General features: G+C 46.1%; 1 protein-coding gene across 1 annotated transcript in view; it reads right to left on the bottom strand.

Moving 5' to 3' along the window:
• Positions 1–13,821, bottom strand: part of SERPINE2 (serpin family E member 2) — a 72,846-nt gene that overhangs the window by 16,199 nt on the left and 42,826 nt on the right. Inside the window, exons 2-4 of the mRNA XM_067740404.1 lie at positions 9,594–9,874; positions 6,322–6,549; positions 529–726 (exon numbers count right to left, since the gene is read on the bottom strand). Coding sequence (XP_067596505.1) covers positions 529–726; positions 6,322–6,549; positions 9,594–9,852 — 685 coding nt within the window. The 5' untranslated portion in view covers positions 9,853–9,874. The remainder of the gene's footprint in view (positions 1–528; positions 727–6,321; positions 6,550–9,593; positions 9,875–13,821) is intronic.

The following is a 13,821-nucleotide window of genomic DNA, read 5'->3' as shown; positions in this document are numbered from 1 at the left end:
GTGTATGATTATCTTCATATTATAATTCCTTGGTGTGAGACTGCTGAGGCGGGGCTGCTAGAAAGTCCTCCAGACCACGGTTCCCCACCACCAACAGCACCCAAGGGTGCCCACGTGGCCCCCACGCCAGAGCCACGACTGGGCTTTGTCAATCTTCGTAATTTTTGCTAATCTGATCAGTGAAAAAGAAATCTAAGTTTTACTTTTAGTTTTGATTTGGTAATGTAAGATTGCTAATGATGACTTGATAACGCATGCAATATGTTTCATGTCCATTTATACTTCTCATTTTGTGAATTGTCCTGTCATCTTTAAATTTCAAAAGCGTTACATGTGTTATACATTAATACATAACCTTTGTAAGTAATGCAGAGACTTACCATGAGCTTTTAAAAAATCCTGCCGTCTCCTCCCTGCCCTTTATAAAAAATAAAAAGGCAGGTTTGCTCTTGAGCTAAGTGACAGCACCCGAGGGCCTTTCTGCGGCTGGCACATTCTAGAACAGAGCCCCACTGAGTGTGAACTTACCACACCGGAACACGGAGAGCTGGGCCAGCATCGGCACTTGGTAGGATTTCCCATCAGCTGCCACAAACGTGCGCTTCTTTGTGTTCTCAGGCTGAAACCGTGATTTCCATAAACCCTTAAAATACACTGCATTGACCAGGACCAGTCTGGTGAGGACACCGTCGAGAAGATCCGGGGACAGCAGATTGTCGATCATACCTGTGCAGTCAGAGAACAGACACAGAGGACACTCAGAACGGGCAGTCCGTTTGGGGGCAAAAGGCAGCTGCAGGATCGGGAGGAATGAAAAATCTGAGAAATTTTAAGATTCAAAGATTTGTAAAATTTAAAAATTCAAAGATTTTTAAAATCTAAAATTTCAAAGATTTATAAAAGAACTTCTACAATATCCTGTTGTCCCTTCTAATTTTTTTCCTCACTAAATATTAAAAGCTGAAAACAAGCTAAAAATCAGAGAACCAGAAAAGACTTCAGAGACCCTCTATTTAGGGCTACCAAACTTTTCATCCAGAAATTCTTTTATAGGGGCTTCCCTGGTGGCGCAGTGGTTGAGAGTCTGCCTGCCGTTGCAGGGAACACGGGTTCGTGCCCCGGTCCGGGAAGATCCCACATGCCGCGGAGTGGCTGCGCCCGTGAGCCATGGCCGCTGAGCCTGCGCGTCCGGAGCCTGTGCTCCGCAACGGGAGAGGCCACAGCAGTGAGAGGCCCGCGTACGGCAAAAAAAAAAAAAAAAATTCTTTTATAACTAATTCCCCATAAACCCCATATTTTAAGAACATTTTGCTCATCTGCATAAGCTATACTTAATTCATAATTAATTTCTCTGTTTTTGATAATAACTGACACGTATGACTGCCAGTGAGGGCTTTTGGTCGACACAAGATAAACAGTTGTCGTGTTGCTTTGTTGTAACCACTAGGTTGATTTAATCCCAGTTAAAAATAAAGGAACACTTCAGCCTGTGTAATGTTATCAAAGGCAAATGCTTAATTTCTCTTAAGATTTTAGGAATGTTGAGCATTAGTTTGGAATCCCTGATTATTATATAGCTACTTAAAGAAGAGTTGAGACTAAAATTGGTATCTATATTTATGGGTCAGGGGTCCATTTAGGCTCATATTATAGAGATAAAAAGAAACGGGGTCTCTCCTAGAATAATTATTTGTTAAGGAAGATGCTCTTCACAAGATATCAGGATGGTCCGGCTTGTTTGTGCAGGAATGAGGCACACACAACAGTTGCAATTTCAGGCTGTTCTTGTGAAGTCACAAAGGTCCTTCTAAAGTGCCACCTGTGCTTGAAGCTTTGAATTTTCATTTAGGTTCCTTTTGCTTGGTTTTTGAAGATTCAACTGTGTGTGTGTGTGTGTGTGTATGTGTGTGTGTGTGTGTGTGTATGGGTTTAAGAGAGATCACTAACACTAAAGCTATTAAAAATTAGTTCATTGTAGCTTTTAGTCCAACTTTTAAAAAATGTTCATAATGTAAATGCAAGTTACAATACATTAAATGGTGAGAATAAAACCAACAGCTTCTGAAGAAGCAAGAATATCTGATTCAGCAGAGAGAGCTTTAAGTTCTTTGAAATGAAACTCAAGAAGATTTGGAGGTACAATAAACAGATGTTTACGTCAGTCATGGGAAAGAAGCACACTTGGAGGATTCCCTGACCCACAGGGCGCCCGGCAAGTCAGTGTCGTCATTGCTCATTACTTACACAAGGGGGCACCAAAGCCACCTTACATCAGGATCTGGAAGGAAAATACATGTGATATAAATAGTCATCGCTCAAAGCAAAGCGGCATCTGTGAACAGACTCTGTCCTGTGGGAAGGAAGTGAGAACTCTGTGCTCCAGTGATAGCAAGCTCTTGAGAGTTGGTTTCCCAATAGCGAAGGCTGTGTTTTGCCTTTGCTGGGACCATTACCCAGTCCAATTCCTACTTGCCTTTGAGACATAGCTCAGTGGTCCCCTCTTCTTATATCTCTTCTCTGTCACTCCTCCCTATCTCCTGGAGTTTCCATAAAGCCCAATGCTCAGCACCACCGTTAGTTACACTGCGGTATTTTATTCTAGCCAAATGTAGCATCTGTCTCCCTCAACGAAACTGTGAGCTGCACAAGAGCAAGAACGCTGTCATTCATTTTTTAAAAATCACACCTACGATTCTGTGTTCACTATTCTGTTGTTGCACACCGAGAGTCTGAAAGAATCTCTTCTGCCCTTTTTTCCTAAGGTAAATAAAGCCTCTTATTGCCACTGGTAGAACTAAGATATAATAAGGGGCACAAAGAAATGAAAAGAAAGGATAAAAGAGAAGTGTAAGCAACGCATGGCTCAGAGGCAAGGAGGCACATGGGGGACCTGCCATCAATAACTACCATAAACATGCATCTGTCACCCATCCACCCATCCATCCATCCACCATCCATCCATCCAGGTGTCCAGTCTTTGATGACTACCTGAGAAAACAAAACAAAATAAAAATAAAACCCGCCCTTCCGAAAGCTATAGATTAGAGGCAAGTGGAGGCTGATATAAGTGACTTAGAAATGCAATTGTAATAAATATCTTCAAGTGAAAGTACTTAAGGATGTGAAGGCAAATAAGAGGGGGATCTGATCTGGTGGATGAGGTCAGGGATGGATGGATTCCTTGAGGAAGTATTACTTGAGCCAATGGCTATAAAAATAGCTCACATTCGTTGAACCTTTGCAAAGTGCCAACCACCTTGCTAAATGACTTATGCTTATTATTTAGAGTCCCATAACAACCTTAATGTTATTACAACAATTCTAGTAGGTACCACTACTATAGCTCCATTTTACAGAGGAGAATGCTGAGGCACAGGGAGGTTAAGTAACCTGCCTAATGGTACACAGCCAGCAGGTGGCAGAACTGAGGTTCAAACTGGGCACTCATGCTTGTAACTATTATTCCATTCATGAGATAGTGTGAAATGAATAGGCAAAGGGCAACAGGGAAGGAAAGCATTCCAGGTAGCAGGATGCACCGGGGTGGGGGCGGGGGGCGGGTTCTGTGGAGAGAGGATGGCGAGTATGCGAGTTGGGAGGAAGCCCGCATGGTTGGGGCTGAGGCCACAGAGAGGTGGCAGGGCAGCCCCAGCCAGGCCATCACCACATCCCTAGCACACTGGAAAGGCTCCCCCACTCTCTGCGAGGCAGGATATGTCATCACGCAGCAGTCTTCCACACGTGGACAGTTTGATCACCAGGATCCTTCTGACACCTCACATATACACAAGCGCCTCTGAGCGGGCAGTTTGGAAATTTGTGGGAGTGTTTCTGGTTGCAAAGACAGTGGCCAGAGATGCTACACATCCTGCAGTGTTCAAAACAGCCCAAACGATGAACTATCCTGCTTTCAAACACGCCGCTGCACAGTCACGTTCTTGAGAAACCTGCTCCTTGTCATCTGAGCCCAGAACCTTATTCTTTTTCCGGTGTAAACACAAAGTATCTTTTCTTTTGCATACTTTTAATGTATGCTGAATTTGTCAGGAATGTGACTACCACGCAAACCAAATAGAGTCTGTACTTGTTTTGCTCGGAAATTTACCAAGAGTTTTGCAGCATTTTATAAAAAACTGCCTCAACGATGGTAACACAGCCCGTGGTTTTTGTGTCGCCAGTGCAGTGTGCTTGTCTTGGTCTGCTTTTGTGGCTGTCAATTCACAGTCAATGTGAATGTCAATTCTTATTCTAAGAATCTGACTGTTACGTATTCAGGGGTGGCTGTACCCAAGGGTTTACCTACTGAACTACATCTATAAATAACTTTTGTTTTTCCTGGTATTACAGTTTGGCATTATATTAATTTTTTTTTAAATTTGTGTACATGTGCATAGGTTATATGAGCTACGAGTTTCATTTCAAGAGAGTAAACAGAGTGAAAATCTTTGTTTAACAGAGGGCGTTAGGTCTGCAGGGTTGAAAATCACTTTTGTAGCCTCATCGCTTTCCCTTCCCCGGTTGCTGTGAGAAATGCATTGAGTCAGTGTGTGTTCAAGTGGTTTGAAATGGTCGGGTGGCATCCTGAGGGACTTACTACTCCCAGGACACAGCAAAGAAGAAGGCTGGGTGGGCGCTGACACGTCACATCATACAGCTACCAGCATCTGAGGGCCATCAGCTTCCTACCTCTGTTCTTAGCCCTACAGGCTCAGAAGAGCCCACCAACCCCCTCCCATTTGCTGGTCTCCTGCATTTCTGTTGTGAAAGGCCTGGACCCACTGACTGCTCCGCCCTTTCTCTCTCAGAGCCCCACGGCTCAGTCCGCCTGATCATTTCGTGGTTTCAGGAAGGGAGCCCAGGTTGCACCGTGCAGGATCCTGTTGAAAAGGGATGTCACAGGTTTACCAAAACCACACGCTGGCTCTCCTCCACCCTCCAGAGCATTCCCCATCTGGCTCTTCTCTAGCCCCTCACATGGTTTGCAAATATTCACATCTACAAGTCTGGAGGGAGACCGGGGGAGGACTTACTTTAGTGCAGAATGCTAGGTCCCTGCCTCAGTAGATTGGGGTCCAGAGATCTGCATTCCTTTTTTTTTTTCCTGCTTGGGATCTTAGTTCCCTGACCAGGGATTGAACGTGGGCCCTCAGCAGTGAAAGTGCCTAGACATAACCACTGGACCACCAAGGAATTCCTCAGAGATTTGCATTCTAAACACACGCCCCAGGAACCACGCTTTGAGAGACATGACCCGAAAGGCCAGAGTTCCCCCAAGTTTTGTCTTTGGGCTTACTCTCCGTATTGAGTCTCTTTTGCTTCCACTCTTGTGACTTTAACTCTCCCCTTCAGTGAAAAACGGTTCCCAAATCTCTATTTCTAGCCTTAACTTTCCTCTGATGTTCTGGACCTACCTCTCCCTCTGAATGTTTCCGCCTGAACCTGAAGTTTACAAATGAACAGGCTAAAAACACCGACGTTAGACATTTCTTCAGTTTCGTGGAGGGAGAGATGCACGTACACAAGTAATCACATCGTGTGGATGTGCTCTAACGAAGGGTGCAGTCGTGGATAAGCATATGCCCATCATAACCGGGGGAGCCACCTACTTCCTGGGGCAACAGAAGCAAGAGGTGAGGAAGGGGAGGGGAGAGGGAAGGGGGAGGGGCATCACAAGGGCAGGGGGTTAAGAGGAACAAACGATTAGGTATAAAACAAGCTACAAGAATGTATTGTACAACACAGGGAATAGAGCCAGCATTCTATAATAACTATAAATGGAGTATAACCTTTAAAAATTGTGAATCACTGCACTGTACACCTGTACCTTATATAATATTGTACATCAATTATACTTCAATGTAAAAAGAAAGAGGCAAGGAAGGCGTGGGGAGAGCTCAATCCCGAATCTTAAAGGCTGAGAAGCACATTCTGGGCAAAGGGAATGTGGATACAGAAGTAGGAAGGAATGAGCACTAAAACCTTCGAAACAGACAAGGGCCTGTGGGCAGGGACTCTGGAGATGAGATGCTGCGAAGAAAGAAGAGAGTCTGCAGAGCGGTATTCCGCCCTGCTGCCCGAGAGCCACGGGGAGACAAGTCCCCAGGGGCCACAGGTGATGGCGGCAGGAAAAGGGTAGGAAGGCGGACTGAGCCGTGGGGCTCTGAGAGAGAAAGGGCGGAGCAGTGAGTGGGTCCAGGCCTTTCACAACAGAAGGGCCACCGGACACGCTGGTCCCAATGAGGGTCTCAGAGCCCAACTCACGCTTTCATTCACAAAGTGGAAAACCACGCCCGCTCATTCCCGGGAACCGTGGCCACTCACCCCTGGTCTCGTTCCTAACCCACACGTTGATGGAGTCGCAGGCGGCGGCGGGGTCTTCGAAGTTCGCGTTCCGGACTTCACACTGAAACACGTCTTTGTTCCTCGTGACGAAAGGCACTTCCATCTTAAAGCCATTCTTCACAAACACGGCATTGGCCACCGTCACAATATCTTTATTCTTCTTGGAGACGATGGCTTTGTTGATCTTCTTTAATACTTTACCCACTCCTGAAGGAGAAAGGAGAAAATGCAGCAATATTTCCACAAGAATGTAGGAAGTTTATTATTTTTTTTAGTATCTTCTATATTATGGCAAATAAGAACAGTAGAAACAAAACTAGTACGAGTAGCAAGAGACTAAGTCATCTGCTTTCTCAGTGGCCTTCTGTTAAGAAAAGGGAGGGCGTAGAATGAAGTATAACTATTAATAGCCCCTAAAGATCAATTGCGCTTCTGGCCTCAAAGCAGGCATCTTCCAGGCCTTCTCCACAGCTTCCCCAAGTAGACCTGGCTCTCCTGGAAGACTTTCCTGGCACCAGGTCAATAGGGAGACTGGAAAGCTCTTCAGTTATGTAGCCGTGGGGGAATAAACCAAAGGACTCTTCCTAATGCCGTCTCTCTTTCTTAACAATCTTAAGCGCTATTTCCTATGCCGTCTCTCTTTCTTAACAACCTTAAGCGCTATTTCCTTTCTTGCCAAAGATTTAACAACATGATTTTTCTCTATTTTGGGGAAAAAAAGGTATAAAGTTGAGCATCAGAAAGACTATAAAAAATGGCCATGTGCCACCAACCAAGAACAAGGTGATTTTTACTTGATGCGAAGCTCACAAAGTAAGGGAATCCGTTTTATGGCAACGTAAGCTTTATTTTCCACAGGCCATTCATACACGCTCCATTTAGTTTCAGAGCATGGAAAAGAGGGAAATAAGTTGCAAAGGATGAAATGTGTTCCTACTGAGAGCTCGAATTACAGACCTGTCTTACTCGCTTGGGGTCCTTTCAAAATGACACTGTCCTAAAACAACCGGCAGAGTCACCTTGACGGTCCCCTGGAGAGCTGACCTGTCCTTCTTAAATGATGGCAGGTAAGAGCCCCACGGTTTGGCCCTTTGTGAGGCCTCTGGAGACTGCGCCCCTCACGGGTTCTGTGGGGGCAGGCCCAGCAGGAGTGGGCAGGCACGTTGTACAACGAAGGGACCAGCAGACTTCACAGCCCCATCCCGGCACTTGTCCCTTTCAGCTCCTCCACGCTCCCCAGTCTCCTGCCCAGAAAAGATCAGGGCAGATCCTCCCCCTGTGCCCCAGACTGTCCTGCCTCTGCCCTCAACCAGAGTGCCGCTGTCTTGAGTTCTCAGAGGCTGAGCCCAAACCAGGGCCTGAAAACCCACCCGGGCTCCCCCGATGAGTCTGTCATGTGAACTGAAGTCATTCCACAACTCGACTGCTAGTGATTTGGGAGGAAGAAGAGATGGGGGTTGGGGGGAGTGGCCAACAGACCAATATTGTCAAAACTTTAGAAACACTAGTGAAAATGAATGTGGTTCAGCGGGAAGACAAACGACGACAATCCAGTTGCTCTTTGGGAATGGTGCTGGCCGACAGGGCCCGGATGGCGCTGGGAGAGGCCAGGAGCCCCGTGGGTGATTCACTATGAAGTTATAAATCACCAAGAGTTCTGTGGGCTTCCAAGCAAGGGCATAACGGTGTGTTCCAAATATTTAGTCCCCCAGTGCTTCCAACAGGTAAGCAAACTGCAAACTCATGCAAAAGTTTAATGCCGTGTAAACAGAGCGGGGCGGGTGGGCATCTCGTGTTTGCAGCCCCCGGGGGTTACTCTGAGAAGGATCGAACTGGGGCGCAGAGGGGAGCCCTGAAGTACGCACACCCCCATCTCTCCTCCTCTCCCAGCAAAGGCGTCAATGTGGTCAAGATTCCTAGAACTTTATGGCCAGTGGGACTGGAGGAACGTGGGTGGGAGAACGTCCTTGCTTCCCCAATAGAGCAACTGAAACCTGGATGTCAGATGTGACTTGTCAAGGTCACGGCACAGGCTGGTGCCAAGGAAGGCCTCCAAGGCTGGCGCTGGCCCATGCCCAGCACTGTGGAGGGGGCAGTGGAAGGGGACTCGGGTGAGAAACCTGAGCTAAAGCTGAGTGACAGAACTAGGAGATGCAAGCTCTTAAGCTTAAACAGGTAATTAAAATGGGGCTTTCTTTCAAGAAAACAAAACCATTCCTATTGGACCTTACTTTTTTTTTTTTAAATTTAATTAATTAATTTATTTATTATTTTTGGCTGTGTCGGGGCTTCCTTGCTGTGCGCAGGCTTTCTCTAGTTGTGGCAAGCGGGGGCTTCTCTTGTTGTGGAGTGCGGGCTCCAGGCACGTGGGCTTCAGTAATTGTGGCTCATGGGCTCTAGAGCGCAGGCTCAGTACTTGTGGCACACGGGCTCAGTAGTTGTGGCTCACGGGCTTAGTTGCTCTGCAGCATGTGAGATCTTCCCAGACCAGGGCTCGAACCCGTGTCCCCTGCATTGGCAGGAGGATTCTTAACCACTGAGCCACCAGGGAAGCCCTGGGCCTTACTTTTAAACAAACTTCCTTTATAGCTTTTTATTTTGAAATAATGATAGAATCATGGGAAGTTTGCAAAACAATATACAAGGTGGTCCCGTGTATTTCCACTTTTCACCCAGTCTCCTGCATGATGGTAGTACAGATCCACAACGAGAAAACTGCCACTGGTACAGTCCCCAGAGCTCATTCACTTGTTTTACATAAGTATGTGTGCGCGTGTGCGTGCGTGTGTGTGTGGCTCTATGCAATTTTACCCCCCATGGAGATTCGTGTGTCTGCCACCTCAACTGAGACGCAGAAGGCTGCCCTGGGCTGCCCTCCATGGTCACACCCACCCACCTCCCCAGATTACGGATTTAAAAGTACGTTCACAGCCATGATGCATTCTGAGCACTGTGCAACATGGGGGGGGCAGACGGGAAGTTTTCTTGTTAGAGATGAGAAAACAGGGGCATTCAAGGGGTCAAGTGACTGCCCAAAGCCCCACAGCTACCGAACGGAGACCAGAACCCAGCTCTCCTAACTCCTAGCATTGCCACTGTGCCTTAGAGGAGACTGGCCCTCAAGCCCAGGGGGCACCAGCAAGACCCCTCCCAGCTGCTCTGCTCCTCTGTGTGGTAAGCAAAGACCAAGCCAGGGGCCCTCCAGACTGGGACTCCTGCAAGTCCCGCCAGCCAGGCCCAGGCGCACGCACCATTCACGCCGTATCTCATCACTGTGGTGAGCTGCTTCTTGGTCCTGCCGTCGGCTCCCAGCTGAAGCATCCCCAGGACGGACGCAATCCCGTGGGGGGAAATGACGATGTTGTCATGAGGCCGGGACTTGACAATCTGATTGAACACCTGGATTCCTGTGTCCGAGCCTAGTTCCTCCAGAGACAGGGGGTTGAACTGGGAGCACACAGAGGGCAATGTCACGGTGGCCATGAGGAAAAAGGGAAAATGCCAATTCATGGTTCCTTCTGGCAAGGACAACCTGAAAAATGAAATCAAGAAAATATTTACATTCTACATTTAATGAATACTCAGCTAGATATGATTTACTATACTCAGTGTAACTGAATATCTTTAATATATTCAAGACACAGCAGTGTAGATTAGATTGTTTTCCTTTATATATATTTTGTTAGGGGGATGCGGAGCGAGAGGAAGGAAACTTCCACTTGCTGGTCCCAACTCTGTGCCAGACACAATTCTAATCATTCCATCCTTGTTACCGCCCTTCATCCAATCACACCAATATTTACTGAGAGCCTACTGTGTGCCAGGCACTTGTCTAAGTGCTGAGCATAGAAATGTAAGTAAGATGGCCAAGACCCCTGCCCTCCTGGAGTTTATATTCTAGAGGGGAGACAGAAAATAAACCAGGAGGCAATAAAGTCATTTCAGAGAGGGATCAGGCCACAGCAATAAGACACGGTGATGTGAGTGAACGGAGTGGGGGAGCATGGGACAGGACAGGAAGGGAGGCCACCTCTGCAGAGGGACACGCGTGCTGAGAGCTGAGTGACGAGAAAGGGGGGAAGGATGTGCCAGGCAGAAGGACGGCAGGGCGAAGCCCCTGAGGTGGGAACAAAGGTGGATTGTTGGAGCGATGTAAGGGACATGAAGGGGAGGGGTTGGGGAGGAGGTGAAGAAGAAAAAGGGGCCAGATCCTGAAGGGCCTGTCACACCAGGTATGGCTCTTGCATTTCATTCTAGGGGTCACGAGAAACCACTGGAGAGAGCTCCCCGCCGGCGCAGTGGTTAATACTCCACGCTCCCAATGCAGGGGGCCAGGGTTCGATCCCTGGTCAGGGAACTAGATCCCAGATGCATACCCCAACTAAGAGTTCACATGCCACAACTCAGGAGGCTGCGTGCCGCAACTAAGGAGCTGGTGAGCCGCAACTAAGGAGCCCGCGAATGAAAACTAAGGAGTCCACGTGCCGCAACTGAGGAGCTGGTGAGCTGCAACTAAGACCCAGTGCGATCAAATAAATTAAGAAAAAAAAAAAAAAGAAAGAAGGCACTGGAGAGTTTGAAATAAGGGAGTGAATCCCTTGGGTTGCTGTGATTATCTTATAACTACACACTTTCTTTTACCATATATATAACTTTCCTAATTAATGAATTGTTAATAAAAATAAATTTAAGTGACACCCTTAAATCTACAAGACGGCAGAACAATTGGCAAATTCATCAACTGTGAAGATGGCGTTGTTTACACTGATATTCTCAATTACAGTGATTTTTTTGAAATATGCTTTCTTCCTTGATTACCACTTACTGAGCTTCCTTTGGCTGTGAGAAGCAAGAGGTAGGAAATTTACGTGCGTTTATGGAAAAGCAAATACTTTCATTAAATAAGAACTTAGAAGCGGCAGCTGGTAAAACAAAAGCAGAATTTGAGATGCGGCTAATTTGGTTCCTCCCTTATAGACCCAAGCTTCTGATCAGCACAACTCTCCCCAGGAAACAATTTGTCCTCCTGTTATGTGCATTTACATGGGGGAAGTTGGGGGTGTCTGCAGAGAACAAGAAAGAGGGGAGCCTTTTAGAGAGGAGACCTGGAGCGAGGGGAAATAACGTCCATGTGCTCCAGGGAAAGAAAGGGCACCAGGACAGCATCGGGCAAAACGGGCACGTGTGTTCCCTTGTCTTCCTCTCTATGTACTTGTCCTTCTTCCCACCCAAGTAGATGTTCAGTAAATATGTGTGGGATCAAACCTGATGGCTGATACACTTTCTATTTTTGTTCATTCTTTTTCACTGCATCAAAATAATGTTTACTGAGCGTGACTAATTTAGCCCTGAGCTCAGTCGCTCTTAGCTCCAAACACTTCTCAAGCAGAGTGAAATGCACTGGGGTGGGAAGAGGCCTGTCAGCAGAGGCAGAGTTCCCCGCCAGCGCCCTACCGAACACTCAGGGCCCCAAGGTGAACCATTAAGGCCATCGTTCAAGGTGATGGTGCAATTTTCTTATATGTTGGGAAAAAAGCACATTATAAAAAATTTAGAACATTCAGAACTTATCCAGCGCTTAATTGTAAAATGGTTGTATAAACGCAGCCTGTCTAAATTCAAAACATGTAAGTGACCTACATACACTCCCACTTGGGGCTTTCCTATGGCCAGAGTGGCCTGTTTTGACTTTGGCACCTTGGACTGTCTCTAATACCACGACAATCCCCTGAGTTACTTTCAGCCTGTTGGATAATGGAGCGCTTCCAAATCCTGAATGGAAGTTCTACTCATTTGGTCTAAAAATTAGACATTGTGTCCGCTCCCCTGCTTCTTTCTTTCTGGAACTAAACTTCCTCTTTAACACTTAACATACTACCAAGGCATCATAAGTATAAAACAATTTGTACCTTCTTTGTTACAAAGGGCCAAATTCGGTGACTGGCACCAACTTCATCACTCTGAACTGTTGACTCTTGCATTACGATGGCTTCTGGCATCTGCCTTCAGTATGCCATTAGCTATTCTCCCCAAGCTTCCCAAAGAAATCCTCCTGGATCAGCAAATGTTTGAATAAATATTTGAATCTGCATACTCATAATGGACATCATATTGGTTTTGCCTCTGATAGCTTAAAGTTGATTCACCCACATACTATAGACTTATGTAGAAGATTGTAAAACGGGTAGAAAACAACAGTAACGAGAGAAAGCTAAGTTCCAAGGTCTTGGAAATCAGCAAAGACGGTCTCCCAAATAAATACCCACCTTATTTAGCAGAATTTTTCTTGGTTGTGAATTTTTTGCTAAAAGAACAGTTTCATCATAAAGTGGGGGAAGGCTGCCAGGGGTGTTTGTCTTAGCTCCTTGGATTTAGGAGTTTTTGTGAGATGTCTGTGTGTAGTTTCATAACAGTGCATTGGGACAGTGTCAGGGGCTGTGCAGAACTCGGAATCAGAGCAGTTTTTCTTTCTTTAAATTTTTTTGAATTTTATTTATTTAGTTAGTTATACAGCAGGTTCTTATTAGTTGTCTATTTTATACATATTAGTGTATACATGTCAATCCCAATCTCCCAGTTCATCCCACCCCCCACCCCACCCCCCCGTGGCTTTCCCCCCTTGGTGTCCATATGTTTGTTCTCTACATCTGTGTCTCAACTTCTGCCCTGCAAAACGGTTAGTCTGTACCATTTTTCTAGACTCCACATATATGTGTTAATATACGATATTTCTTTTTCTCTTTCTGAATTACGTCACTCTGTATAACAGTCTCTAGGTCCATCCACATCTCTGCAAATGACCTAATTTTGTTCTTTTTATGACTGAGTAATATTCCATTGTATATATGTACCATATCTTCTTTATTCATTCATCTGTCGATGGGCATTTAGGTTGTTTCCATGACCTGGCTATTGTAAATAGCGCTGCAATGAACATCGGGGTGCAGGTGTCTTTTTGAATTATGGCTTTCTCTGGGTATATGCCCAGTAGTGGGATTGCTGGGTCATATGGTAATTCTATTTTTATCTTATTTATTTACTTTTTAAAATTATTTGTTTATTTATTTATTTTTGGCTCCATTGGGTCTTTGTCGCTGCACACGGGCTTTCTCTAGTTGTGGTGATTGGGGGCTACTCCTCGTTGCGGCGCACGGGCTTCTCATTGCAGTGGCTTCTCTTGTTGCAGAGCAAGGGCTCTAGGCACACGGGCTTCAGTAGTTGTGGCACATGGGCTCAGTAGTTGTGGCTCGTGGGCTCTAGAGCGCAGGCTCAGTAGTTGTGGTTACGTGTCCCCTGCATTGGCAGGCGGATTCTTAACCACTGCATCACCAGGGAAGTCTGGTAATTCTATTTTTAGTTTTTTAAGGAACCTCCATACTGTTCTCCATAGTGGCTGTATCAATTGACATTCCCACCAACAGTGCAAGAGGGTTCCCTTTTCTCCACAACCTCTCCAGGATTTATTGTTTGTAGATTTTC

The sequence above is a fragment of the Pseudorca crassidens genome, chromosome 6, assembly GCF_039906515.1.
Source record: "Pseudorca crassidens isolate mPseCra1 chromosome 6, mPseCra1.hap1, whole genome shotgun sequence".
NCBI classification, from domain to species: Eukaryota; Metazoa; Chordata; class Mammalia; order Artiodactyla; family Delphinidae; genus Pseudorca; species Pseudorca crassidens.
Note: the sequence above shows the minus strand (reverse complement) of the source record. Positions and strands in the feature narration are given on the sequence as shown.